The 14283-nt window shown below is 35.5% G+C and overlaps 1 protein-coding gene across 3 annotated transcripts in view; it reads right to left on the reverse strand.

Moving 5' to 3' along the window:
• KIAA1328 overlaps positions 1-14283 on the reverse strand; it is a gene marked incomplete at both ends in the record, with an annotated part of 310165 nt that overhangs the window by 280290 nt on the left and 15592 nt on the right. For all 3 annotated transcript variants that reach the window (XM_080714414.1, XM_080714413.1, XM_080714412.1), the window contains one exon: positions 9400-9494. In XM_080714414.1, coding sequence (XP_080570540.1) covers positions 9400-9494 — 95 coding nt within the window. The remainder of the gene's footprint in view (positions 1-9399; positions 9495-14283) is intronic.

Here is a 14283-nt window from a genome sequence, read left to right on the forward strand (position 1 = left end):
TGGATAATGCCCTAAAATTTGTGCTGGGTATAGCACTAATAAGAATATGACTATGGGAAAACTTTCAAGAAGCTACATAGAAAAGGGCTCTTTGCTCTTCTGCTTACAATACCTAATTCACTTAAGGTTTTAGTCATGAAAGGAAAAAGTTAACTTTAGGCAAATTATACCTACTGTGCAAGGCCCTCCATATGTAGTATCTCCCTCAGGGGACTGGCAATAATCAGAATACTTTTCCACCTCCAACCTATCCTCCACCTCTTTATACAGGAGTGTATGATGTATGGCAAGCACAGAGTTAATATTACTGGAAAATAGCTTGATGTCAGAACTCTGCCATTCCTACACAAAGTTGGGCAGGCAGGGACCTCCTTGGTGCCTGCTCACTAAAGCACAAGAGTTCTCTTGATAAACAACTTAACAGATATTATAGAAAATTAGATGTAGGTATTGTACGCTAGAAAAATAGAATAAGTTAAGTGGGGGGTTGGTGGTTGCATGAGTTAATAGAAACAGCAGACAAAATCAGCAGTTGATTTTAGAAGTAGATACAGTAAGTCTAATATTTAGTAGCTAAGATAAAGGACAGGATAAATTCAGTTAAAGTTTATTATGTGTGATGTAGAGTAGCAATAGGTTTTCTGGGTTAATTCATTAAAAATTAATAAAAAACAAAAAACAGATATTGCCAGCAGTGGCGGCAAGTTCACCATGCCCGCAACAGCTCCTGATCAGTGAACACAATAACCATAAGTGAAACTGCAGTGGATAAATCCCCAGGGACTTGCGCAGCTTTGATAATCCCCCTGGGTCTGAGATTTTGCAGTCCAACCCAGTAAAGGAGTAGTGGTGGCAAAGTTACCACATCCTAGTCGCAGCTCCCCATGGGAAAATGCCAAGCTCGGCACCCCCATAGTCTCAAACAGCCTCGATTAACTCCCTGGGTTTGAGACTTTACAATAAAACCCAGTAAAGTAGTGGGGGCTGAGATTATCACAAACTCGAGATCCAGAACACCCTAAGTGAAGTCGTGGTGACCCGAGGAAGAACCCAGAGAAGGAACAAACTTCTGAAATCATGGGAAAGAGGAACAAAAATAGAGCAATGAATGCACACAACCCCATAATATCAGAACCTGATAACACAGAAATTCAGAGATCTCCAGAAGATCAAATCAGGAATATAACTGTAGAAATAATATAGGACTTTCGAAAATAATTTAGAGCGAGTCTAAAAGAAATAAAGGATGCAATCACTGAAGTAAAGGCATCAATTCAAACTATAAACAATCTATCAGACCACATGGAGAATAGAATCTTGCTCCTAGAGGATGATCACTTCAAAAAATGAATGTATAATTTATAGAAAAAAATCAGACAGCAGCAATCTGACATTGAAGAAATACGGACCCACTTTTAGAGAGCTAACCTAAGAATAATCGGGAGAGAGGAGGGAAAAGAAGGTGAAACCAAAGGGATCAATAATCTCTTCAAAGAAATAATAGCAGAAAATTTTCCAAACATAGAGCAAGAGGTCAATACACAGGTCCAGGAAACTTATAAAATTCCCTTTAGACAGGATCAGAGAAGAGGTTCCCCATGCCACATAATTGTCAAAATGACCAATGTAGAAGCCAAGCAGAGAATCTTAAAGGCAACAAAAACAAAAGGCCAATAACATTCAGAGGCAAACCAATTAGAATCACTCCAGACTTCCCAAACCAAGTCATGAGAGCCAGAAGGGCTTGGAGTAACATATTCCAAACTCAGAAAGAAAACAACTTCCAGCCAAAAATTTCCTACCCAGCAAAACTATCTATCAAATTAGATGGGGAAATAAGTAGCTTCCATGACAAAGAGAAACTGAAGGAATTTATGTCTTCAAAACCAGCACTAGAAAAAATACTCAAAGAGATTAACTACAAAGAAGAAATAGGTAATACACGCCTGAACCAAAGAAACAAGATTTTCTTTCCAGCAGACCACTAAGGAAAGAAGAATAAACAGTATTTCAAACAGAAATAAAATCTTAACATATTAGGAATTAAAAGTTATCTCTCAATAATCACACTGAATATAAATGGCCTCAATTGCTCAATAAAAACACATAAAGTGGCAAAATGGATTAAAAACCAGACTCCATCCATTTGGTGCTTACAAGAAACACACTTTACAAGTAAAGAGAGTAACAAACTCACGGTAAAGGGCTGGAGCGAGGTAATTCAGGTTAAGTAGCCATCCTAACAAATGAGAAGTAGTATTTCACTATAGTTTTTATTTGTATTTCCTTAATGATTACTTATATTATGATAATGTTGAGTGATATTCATGTGTTTATTGATCATATAAAAATCTTTGGAGATTCATTATCTATTTTAGTCTTTTACCTATTTCTAAATTGTATTGTTTGCTTTTATTGTTGCTAATTTCTAGGATTTCTATTTGGAATATTAATATACCTTCAGATATAACATTTGGAAATATTTTATCCCATTCTATCAGTAACTTAATTCTGTTTACATTTTCTTTGGATGTATAATATTTTTCTATTTTTTATGAAGTTTGTTTATTCTTTTGTTGCCTGTGCCTTTGGAATCATATCCAAGAAATCACTGCCAATTTCAATGTTGTGAAGTTTTATCACCCAGGCTTTCTTCTAAAAGTTTATAGTTTTAAGATTTACATTTAGGCTGTGCGTGGTGGCCCATGCTTGTAATCCCCGCACTTGGGAGGCTGAGACAGGAGGATCACGCAGATTCAAAGCCAGCCTCAGCTACTTAGTGAGGTTCTTGGCAACTTAGTGAGACCCTGTTTCCAAATAAAATATAAAATGGGTCTGGTAGAATAACCTGGAGGTAGAAAGCCCCTGGGTCCCATCCCCAATACCACACAAAAAAAAATTACATTTAGGTCTTTTATCTATTTTGAGTTAATATTTGTATGTGGTGCTAGGTAAGGGCCCAATTTTATTCTTTTTCATGTAGTTATTATTTTCAACAATATTTAGTGAAAATATTATTTCCTTCACCAAATGTTCTTGGAAACCTTGTAAAAAATAACTTGACCATATATGGAAGAAAAAAAAACATATCAAAGTTAATCAGGAAACCAAGCATGGGAAGGAGGGAGGGAGAAGGAAGGGTAGGGGATGACTGGGTGATATGTGAGTGTGTATCTCCACAATTTTTTTTTATCCCATTAAGATGTATGTCTACAATGCACCAATAAAAATTTACTTAACAACAACAACAACAAAAAAAAAAAAACAGGAAACACAGGTATCATCAAGGTGTGCCTGCTACGTGAAATTCAGGTTAATGAAAAACTAGATGAAAAACAATGTATGTGTAATGTGGTTTTGAAAAACTAAATCAAAAACAAAATACATAGGATGTGGCTTGCTATAATTTGTCAGATTCATGTATAAATAAAGAATATTCTATGGCATAAGCAGAGATGCCCTCCCCCTGCTACTAAGCACAGCATCTCTCATTCTTCAATTTTGCTAGGCCTACATCTCCTTCAAGACCCCTGGACTGGCCAAGGCTGGACCCCAGCAAAAATTTCCACACTTGGAAATTTTATAGCACAGTTCTAAATAATGAATGAGTCAAAGAGAAAATATTAAAGGAAATGTGAAAGGTACAATGAAAATATGACAAACTGAAACACATGGTGTACAATAAAAGCATATCTAGAAGTTTATAGCATCAAATGTTTACATTAAAAGAGAAACGGTCTCTTAAGTTCCTACCTTCAGAGACTAGGAAAAGGATAAAATAAGTCCAAAGCAATGAGAAGGAAGTAAATAATAGAAGTAAGAGAAAAAAAATCAATGAAATAGAGAACAGGAAAATTAGTGAAAAATCAATGAAACAAAAAGCTGGTTCTTTGGAAAAAAGTCAATACAATTGATAAACTTAGCAAGACTGACAAAGATAAAAGACAGGAAATACAAATTGTTTCTGTCAGAAGCACTACAGATTCTAGGGTCACTAACAATAATAAGGGAATACTATTAACAACTTTATGCTCATAAATTCAACAGCTTAGAAGAAACTGAACAATTTTCAAAATGCACAAACTTCTAAAACTAAACTAAGATAAAACTGACAACATGAATAATCTTATAACCATTAAAGAAATCAAATTTAATTTTAAAAATTATTTAAAAAGTATTCTCCAGGTATAGATGATTTCACAGGAGAATATTAACACTTAAATAAGAATTAACATCAACTTTCTACAATTTCTTCCAGAAAAAAGAAGAGGAGGGAGCAATCTCTCAATCATTTTAGAGGTCAGTATTAATCATGATGCCAAAACTAGGCTAAGACAGTATGAAAGAGAAAACTATAGACCTCTCATGGACATTAATGTAAAAATTCCTAAAAAAAACTATAGCAGCCAGGCGTGGTAGTGCACGCTTGTAATCCCCGCACTTGGGAGGCGGAGACAGGAGGATCGCACAGGTTCGAAGCCAGCCTCAGCTACTTAGTGAGGCTCTCAGCAATTTAGTGAGACCCTGTTGCCAAATAAAATATAAAATATAAAATATAAAATGGGAGTATAGCCTGGAGGTAGAAAGCCTCTGGGTTCCACCCCCAGTACCACCAAAAAAAAAAAAAAAAAAAAAAAGAGTATAGCAAATTCAATTTTGCAATGTATAAAAACAATTCTAACAAGCAAAATTTATTATGGGTATGCAAAGCTGGTTCAATATTCAATAATTACTGTGATCTGGCATAACATAGGCTAAAGAAAGAGTCATATAATTACATCAATTTATACAGAAAAAAGATATTTATCAAAATTCAGTAATCATAATATAAACTAGGAAGAGAGCTGGGTACAAGGATGTGCACCTATAGCCAGAGGGAAGCAGAGGCAACAGAAAAGCTCAAACTCAAAAGTTCAGGGAGAACCTGAGTAACACAGCAATACCACATCCCTTAAAAATAAAATAAAAACAAAAGAAATGGAGAACTTTCCTCAATCTCATAGTTACCAAAAATATCTACAGAAAACTTCATATTTAATGATGATAGACTAAATGCTTCCCACCTAAAATCTGAAATATTGCAAGGATGTTCCCTTACATTATTCTTATTCACATAATACTGGAAGTCCTAGCCAGCCCCATAAGGCAAGAAAAAATAAAATAAAAGGCACACATTGGAAATAAAATAGTAAAACTGTATTTATTTATACATGACAAGAGTGTCAATATAAAATAAACTCAAGCAATCAACAGTAAAATACTAGAATAAGTGAACATAGCAAGGTTGCAGGAATCAAGATGAACACAAAATTAAATTACATTCCTATAAACAATCAACAAATATATAAAAACCAAAATTTAAACCCCAATACCATTTATAATTGCCCCAACAAAAATTTAAATGTTTAGATACAAATATGAGAAACATGTATAGGATCTGTATTCTGATAGTTACAAATTGCTACTGAAAGAAATGAAAGACCTAAATAACTGGAGAGACATACCATATTAATGGATTAAAAGACTCATAGTAAAGACTTTTATTCCTAAAACTGATTTGCAATTTGATGTTATATCTATTTATATGTCAACAGAATAGACATTGACAAGGTATGCTAAAATTATAATGGAAAAGACTGGCATGAGAAGAGCTAACACAATTTTGACAAAGAAGAATAAAGCGGGAGAAATTGTTTATTATTCTGTATCTGTAATCAAGATAGTTGGCAGAAGGATGGATAATTAGATCAATATTAAAAGAAAAAAAAGGAACTCAGAAAGAGATCCATATTACCCCTATACCTACTTATTTCCAACAAAAGTACACAAAAGATTTCAATGGGTCTGGTGATGTGGCTCAGTAGTGCAGCATTTGCCTAGTATATACAAGGCATTGGGTTTAATCCCCAGCATACACACACACACACACACACACACACACACACACTGTGTTAGAGCATCTGGACAAAAAAAAAAAAAAAGAAACTCAACTTAGATACCACAGTATAAAACAATTAATTAAAAATGTATCACAGAGCCAGGCATGGTGGCGCACGCTTATAATCCCCTTGCTTGGTAGGCGGAGACAGGAGGATCGCGCAGGTTCAAAGCCAGCCGCGCTGGCTTAAGAGACCCTGTTTCCAAAAATAAAAAATAGGTCTGGGAGTGTAGCCTGGAGGTAGAAGGGCTTCCAGGAACCCCAGTACCACCACCAAAAAAAATGTATCACAGACTTAAGAGAAAAATTATAAACTCATCTAGTTAAAATCTGTTTCCCTAGGAAAGATCTTTTGAAGAAAATGAAGAGACAAGCTACAAACTATAAAAAATAAAATTGTAAACAAGGCATAGTTGTAGATACTTATAATTTCAGTACTTGGGAGGCTTGCAGGTTTGTGGCCAATCTCAGCAACTTAGGCCCTCTGCAACTTAGTGAGACTCTGTTTCAAAATAAAAGAATTAAAATAGGGCTAGCAGGATAGCTTGGTTGTAGAATGTGCCTGGGTTCCATCTCCAGTATAACAACAACAAGAAAATAAAATTATATTCAACAAAGGATAAAAAACAAATGAAGAATCCTCAAATCTCAACAATGTAAAACCCCAAATACTCTCATTGCAAATGGACAAGTGAGCAAGATAATAGCGGGAAATAAATACTGAGATAATGTCCAAGATTACTGGCCATTAGAGAAATACAATTTAAAACCAAGGTGAGATATTACTCTTAAGTATCCATGAAAATATCTATGAGTATCTATGAGAATTACCAAAATAAAAATTAGTAATAACAAATTTAACTAGAATACAGAGAACCTAGATTTCTCTTGCATTGGTGATGGAAATATAAAATAGTACAACCATTCTGTAAAGTAGTCCAGCAGTTTCTTATTAAACTAAGCATGCACTTAAGACATAATATCCCAAAGAAATGAAAATTTTATGTTTACACAAAAACCTATATATGAAGCCAAGCGTGGTGGTGCATGCTTGTAATCCCAGCATTTGGGAAGCTAAGACCAAGAATTCACGGACAGCCTCAGCTAGTTATGCCCTTTGCAACCCGTAAGACCCTATTTCAAAAATTAAAAAAGACTAAAAAATAGGGCTGGGGGTGTTGCTCAGAGGTAGAATGACCCTGTGTTCCATCCCCAGTACTGCAAAAAAAAAAAAAGACATGAATATTCATAACACTTGGAAACAACAAAAATGTTCTTCAAGCTGAGCCTGGTTGCACATGCCTGTAATTTCAGTACTTGGAAGGCTAAGCTAGGATGATCGAAAGTTCAAAGTTAGCCATAGCAACTTGGTGAGGCCCTCAGCAACTTAGTGAAATCTTGTTTTGAAATTAAAAAAAAAATAATAATAATAATAATAATAATAATGATAATAGTAAAAATTGGGCTGGGGGTGTATGTCAGAAGTAAAATGGACAGGCGTGGTGGCGCACGCTTGTAATCCCAGCATTCGGGAGGCTGAGACCAGAGGATCACGGACAGACTCAGCTACTTAGTGAGGCCCTCTGCAACTTTGGGAGACCCTGTTTCAAATTAAAAAGAATAAAAAATAGGGCAGGGGGTGTAGCTTGGAGGTCAAATCCTCCTGGGTTCCATCCCTAGACCCGCAAAAAAAAAAAAAAAAAAAAAAAAAGGAAAAGAAAGAAGTAAAATGCCCCTGGGTTCAATACCTAGTACCACACATACAAATACCTAGTACTACACATTCAATAGAATGGTTAAGTGAACTGTGGTAACTCTACACCATAGACTAACACTCAGCAACATAAAGGAACAAATTACTGGAACATGTGACAACTTTGATAGCTCTAAAGAGAATTAGACTGAATAAAAAAAGCCAAATTCAAATGTTACATACTATATGATCCCATTAATATAGATTTCTTGAAATGACAAAATTGTAGAATGAATGGAAAGCAGATGAGCAGTAGTTTCAGATTAGGGAAAGGTATAGAAAGGAAACTATTGTCCTTAAAAAAAGCTTTTAAGCTAGGCATGATGACATGCTTGTAATCACAGTACTTGGAAGGCTGAGACAGGAAGGTCATAAGTTTAAGGCCAGCCTAGGCAATTTACCAAGCATCTGTTTCAAAGTAAAAAAAAATTAATAAAAGGCTAGGGGGTTTATCTTGGAGGTATAATGCCTCTGGGTTCAACCCAAGGGGGAAATTAAAAAAAAAAATCTTCTAAGTACTGTCCTTAAAAAGAGAGTATGAGTGATCTTTGTAAAAGGACTGTTTTGTATCTTAATTATGGTGATTGCACAGAAATCTATACATGTGATAAAACCACATAAAACTAAATACATAATGAATACATGCACAATTGGTGAGATCTGTAAATGACTGGTTAATTCTGTCAGTGTCAATTGTGATACTGCACAATAGTTAATCAAAATATTACCAGTGGCTGGGTGTGGTGGTGCACACCTGTAATCTCATCATTTGGAAGGCCAAACAGGTGAATTACAGGTTCAAGGCAAGTCTTAGCAATTATGCAAGACCTTCAGGAATTTAGACCAAGTTCCTCAGTAGTAATAGTTTCAGAGCAAACAGTATATCTGAATAGTCCCAAAGGATCTCCCCTCTATTATTTACTATAGTTTGGGTAAACTTCCTCTAAAGGACTATACACTACATGGCTTGGTATTCTGCCCATGGTACTACTGGGAGGTGGTGAAACCCTCCCAGAGGTGAGCCCTGGTGGGAAGAAGGTCATTGAGTGTAAGCCTTTGAACAGGTTTTCATTTGGGTAACAGTCCTTTTTCTAAATGTTTTTGCTCCATAAAATCAGTAGCATACATAATGACGTCAAAACATATTAGTGCCAGACATGGTGGTGCACACTGTAATACCAGTACTTGGGAAGCTGAGACAAGAGGATCACAGGTTCACAGCCAGCCTCAACAATTTAGTGAAGCCCTTCACAACTTAGTGAGACACTGTTTCAAAATAAAAGATAAAATAGGGCTGGGGGTATAACTCAGAGATAGAATGCCCCTTGATGGTTCAATCCCCTATAAACACACACACCTGGGTTCAGTTCCCAGTAAACACACACACACACACACACACACACACACACACACACACACACCGAGACAATAAATTTTTTTTTTTAAAAGAAAACTCTCCCCGGGCATGGTGGTACACGCTGGTAATCCCCGCGCTTGGGAGGCGGAGACAGGAGGATAGCGCAGGTTTGAAGCCAGCCACACTGGTTTAAGAGACACTGTTTCCAAATAAAAAAGTATAAAGTAGATCTTGGAGTGTAGCCCAGAGGTAGAAGGGTTTCCAGGAACCCCAGTACCACCAAAATATTAAAAAATATAAGAAAAAAAGAAAACTCTCTCTCTTAAATAATAATAATGCATTTTCTCTCACCTGGCCAGTTCTTTAATTAAGTTAGCAATGCGTCTTTTGTCTTCAAGACATAAGTCCTTCAATGATGCACTTTTCGTTCCTCCCCTGAAAAAATTCTAAAACAAAATACATCTTTTGATTAATTTTTTTCTGAAAATAATTTTAAACCTTTTTGAGAAACCTATTAAAATAAGCATGAACAGGAAAATTTTAGGTATCTTTTATTTAGTGGAACACCATCTACCTATTTCATTTAAACCTACTGTGAACTTAGAACAGGCTAAGGAACTGCTTGTGAACCAGGTTTTCTTATAAGAAAAACCACAGAGAAAAAACTTAAAAGCAAAGATGTTTCTACTGAAATACAAGAGAACATTAGGTATACAGCTTTTTCTTGGTGAATATCACAGAAACAAGTGTCTAATGGTAGATGTTAAAAATCATTCTGTTAGAGGTATGGTAAAGCTGACAGAAGGGGCACAAGTTACTAATCATTCCCTAAGATTAGCTGGGCATGGTGGTATATACTTGTAATCCCAGTACTTGGGAGGCTGAGACAGGAAAATAATGCAGGTTCGAAGCCAAGCTCAGCTACTTAGTGAGGCTATCAGTAACTTAGTGAGATCCTGTTTCAAAATAAAATATAAAATATAGGTCTGGGAGTGTAGCCCAGAGGTAGAAAGCCCCTAGCTTCCATCTTCAGAACTATGCACACAAAAAAATACCCTAAGGTTCATCCCAATGGGTACTAAACCAAAGAATAATAATTTTATACATATTATACATAGTGCCTACCAGGAATATTCTAAGTACTATATATGCATATGTATTATTGCATTTCATTTTCATAGCAATGTTATTAGATAGGTATTATTCCTGTTCCACATCAAGGGTCCATATCTTGGGCAGGGTTAGACTAGTAAAATAACAGAATCAGAAGTCAAATGTAGGTTCCATAGTCTATGATCTTAAATCCAGTGAGACCCTGTTTCAAAAATAAAGAATAAAAAATAAGGCTGGGGTGTAGCTCATAGGTAGAATGCCCCTGGGTTCCACCCCAGTACCACACATACACACAAATCGTATAAAAAAATAGGGCCGGGGGTGTAGTTTGTAGGTAGAATGCCCCGGGGTTCCATTCCCAGGATTGCAAAAGAAGAAAAAAAAAAACAGAGGTCTTCAAAGCCATGAAACTTTAGTCATTGGAAACCATAGGTGACATATAAAAAGAAGAAAGAATGTTTCTTGGTATTTGGTCAACTACCAAAGTATGTTACTCTAATTACTTCAGGTAGCCAAGAATAACCAAAGATCCCTAAAATGAACGTTAAAATTAATAATGTGCAAAGGTGGAAAAGATGGTGTACATCAAGGAAATAGAAAAGATAAAATGATAAGAAGAAAAAATAAATGATTTTAAGTATGTTCAATTTAAATGCCAGCAAGACAGTCATGTGCAAATGTCTAGGCAGTAAGTTACAAAGGTGGGTCTGCCTCCCAACTCAGAGAAAAACAAAGATTTAAAACTCAACATACAGTATTACAGATGATGTTCAGATTTTCATCATTTCCTTTAGATTTTGCCATGTTTGAAACTTTCCTGTAATAACTAAAGATATTAAATAAAACTTTAATTTTTTTAAAAAATCAGAAAAAACCCCAAAATATTAATATCTTATTTTAATTAATTTGACTTTAATTTAAGCCCATGTGGACATTTAAAAGGACAATAAGGGAATTAGAAGCATACTGTATTGTAAAAAAAAAAAGAAATCTGAAGGTGAATGTGAGGTCAATAAACAGTGCAAATGATCAGAAAAAGTTAAATAAGCCAGGTGTGGTGGGACATATCTGTGATCCCACTACTTGGGAGGATGAGACAAGAAGATCACACACTCAAGGACAGACTCAGCAAGTAGAGACTCATCAACCTAGCAAGACCCTATTTCCTTTCTTTTTTATCTTTTTGTGGTGCTGGGGTTCCTGGAAACCCTTCTATCTCCGGTCTACACTCCCAGACACCTATTTTTTATATTTCTATTTGGAAACAGGGTCTCCTAAGCCAGGGCGGCTGGCTTTGAACCTGTGCTATCCTCCTGTCTCCGCCTCCCAAGCACAGGGATTACAAGGGTGAGCCAGCACGCCTGGTGCGAGACCCGATTTCAAAAAATAAAATAAAAATTGGGCGGGGGTAACTCAGACATAGAATGCCCCTGTGTTCAATCCCCAGTATTAAAAAAAAAAAGGAGAAAGATCATAGATTCTACGCCAGACTCAGTAATTTAGCAAGCCTTTAGCAACTTAGCAGGACCCTTTTAAAAAATAAAAAATAAAATAGGGCTGGGGGAGTAGGTCAGAAATAGAATGCCCCTGGGTTCAATCTCAAGTACCAAAAAATAAAAATCAAATACACCAGAAAATAAAAGGCAATGGATTTGGCCATGGAAAAAGTTGCTGATAACCCATGAAAAGACATTTCTGTAGTAGTGCAAGTAAGTGAAACATCATATAAGAGAAGCTCTACCACATAGAATAGAACTTTAGCAGCCTATATGTTTAACAGCAAAAACTTTAAGACACAAATGCTTATCATCTAGAGAACAGCATCTGTGGCATATTTGTACAATGGAAGTCTATAGGTTCTGGCTGTTATGCTATGACTTTCATCTTTGGACCCATCTCCCATGCTCTGCTTTGTGATGCTGAAGCTGAAACTCTGGAAACCTTTTTTCTCTTTTTATACTTTGCTTTCTGATAAACTCTACTGACAGAACTAGATGGAGACCAGAGGATGTTAGAAAAATTACATATCCCTTCCTATTTGTTTCCTGTTACTGTCAGTCAGTCACCCCTGTCTGAGTTACTCACTCTGACAAGATCAACTGATTCCAGTTTGCAATATTTTTTTCCCAGCAATTGCAGAACTGGTCTTTATCAAGCCTCCTGAGAAAGTCAGGCTAATGCCCAATCATGAAAGTCCAAATTCCAGCAATAAGGGGACTTTCCTTTCAGGTTTCTAGGTCATAATAATTCTAAGTTGTTCTAGCCATACAGATGGTGGTTGTTTCTGCAGTTACTACCTTTGTGATGTCCTAATGTTCTTTTTCTCCTTTTTTGTTTTTCAGACACCTATTTAACAATTCTTTGTATTAAATATTCTCAGTTAAAATAATTGAATAGGCCCTAATTATTAGTTAAATCATTTACTACATACAACATAAAGAAATCTCATGAACATAATATGCAGTAAAAAACAGTCATGTAATTTGCATAATATGAGATTCATTTGTATAAAGTCACAAAGACATATAAAATTAAACTTTAATTAAAGTTTTAATTAAAATTTTAAAACAAAAATATATTTATAGATTACAGGGCTTGGTAAACTACAGCTACAAGCCAAGAGAATGACAGCAGACATTCCAAAAATAATGCAAGACAGGCAACAGTGCAACATGATTTAAATGCTCAAATAGAAAAAAACCATCTAGCCAGACATGGTGGCACATGCTTATAATCCCCGCGGTTGGGAGGCGGAGACAGGAGGATTGCGTAGGTTCGAAGACAGGTGCACTGGCTTAGGAGACCCTGTTTCCAAATAAAAATATAAAAAAAAAAAGGTGCCTGGGAGTGTAGCCAGGAAGTAGAAGGGTTTCCAGGAACCCCAGTACCACCAAAAAAAAAAAAAAAAAAAAAGAAAAAAGGAAAAAAAGAAAAGAAAAAGAAAAAACTCATCTACTCAGAAATCTATATCAAGTAAAAATATCTTTCAAAAATAAAAGGAAAACCAGGCATGGTAGCGCACACCTGGATTCCCAATACTTGGGAGGCTCAGACAGGAGGATTGTAGGTTTTCAGCCAGCTTCAGCAACAGTGAGGTCCTCCACAACTTAGTCAGACCCTATTTCAAAAGAAAGAATAAAATGGGGCTGGTAGTGTAACTCAGAGTCTGAAAGCCCCTGAGCTCAATGCCCCATTCCAAAATTTTAAAAAAGAAGGAAAATCCTTTTGAGGTATACAAAAATTTTTTTAAAAATCTCAGTGCATCTGCATTATAATAATGTTAGAAGTAGTTCTTATACAGAAGTAAAAATCAAATGGAAATCTAGTTATATACAAAAGGATGAAAATAGCAACATCATGGGTAGATTTAAAGATTAATTTAAGTCACTTAAAAACAATTGTAAAGGAAAGATTATATAATACTACATCTCTTCACAGACAGCATGATCTTATATGTGAAAATTTTTAAGGAATTAAAAAATGAATGAGTTTAGCAAGGTTGCAAGATATCAGATTAATTTATTAAAATTATATTTATATTAACAGTGAACGCAAATGAAATTAAGAAAACAATTCCATTCATAATAGAATCAAAAAGTATAAAATAAGCCAGTATGGAGGTGTACACTTGTAATCCTAGCATTCAGGAGGCTGAGACATGAGGATTGGGATTCATGGACAGGCTGATTTACTTAGAAAGGCCCTTTGCAACTCAGTGAGACCCTGTTTCAAAACTAAAGAGTAAAAGATACGTCTGGGGATATAACTCCAAAGTAGAATGCCCCTGGATTCAATCCCCAATACCACAAAAAAGTATAAAATACTTGATTCTATAATTCCTATGGAAATACATGGACCCAAAGTAACTAAACTATTCTTGAAAAGGAACAAAGTTGAAGGAACAAAGTTGAAGGAAGTTCTCAAGAACTTCCTACAAAGCTGGAGTAATTAAGGTAGTACTGGCATTAAAAAAAAATAAATAAATAAGTGGAATAGAACCAGAAAGTACAGAAATAAACCCTTACTTTTATGATTAAAAGATTTTTGACAGGGTGTTAAGACAATGAAATAAGATAATATTTTCCAGAAATGGCCTGGGACAATTAGATATCTACATGCAAA

The sequence above is a fragment of the Muscardinus avellanarius genome, assembly GCF_963383645.1.
Source record: "Muscardinus avellanarius genome assembly, chromosome: 17".
In the NCBI taxonomy this organism is placed as follows: domain Eukaryota; kingdom Metazoa; phylum Chordata; class Mammalia; order Rodentia; family Gliridae; genus Muscardinus; species Muscardinus avellanarius.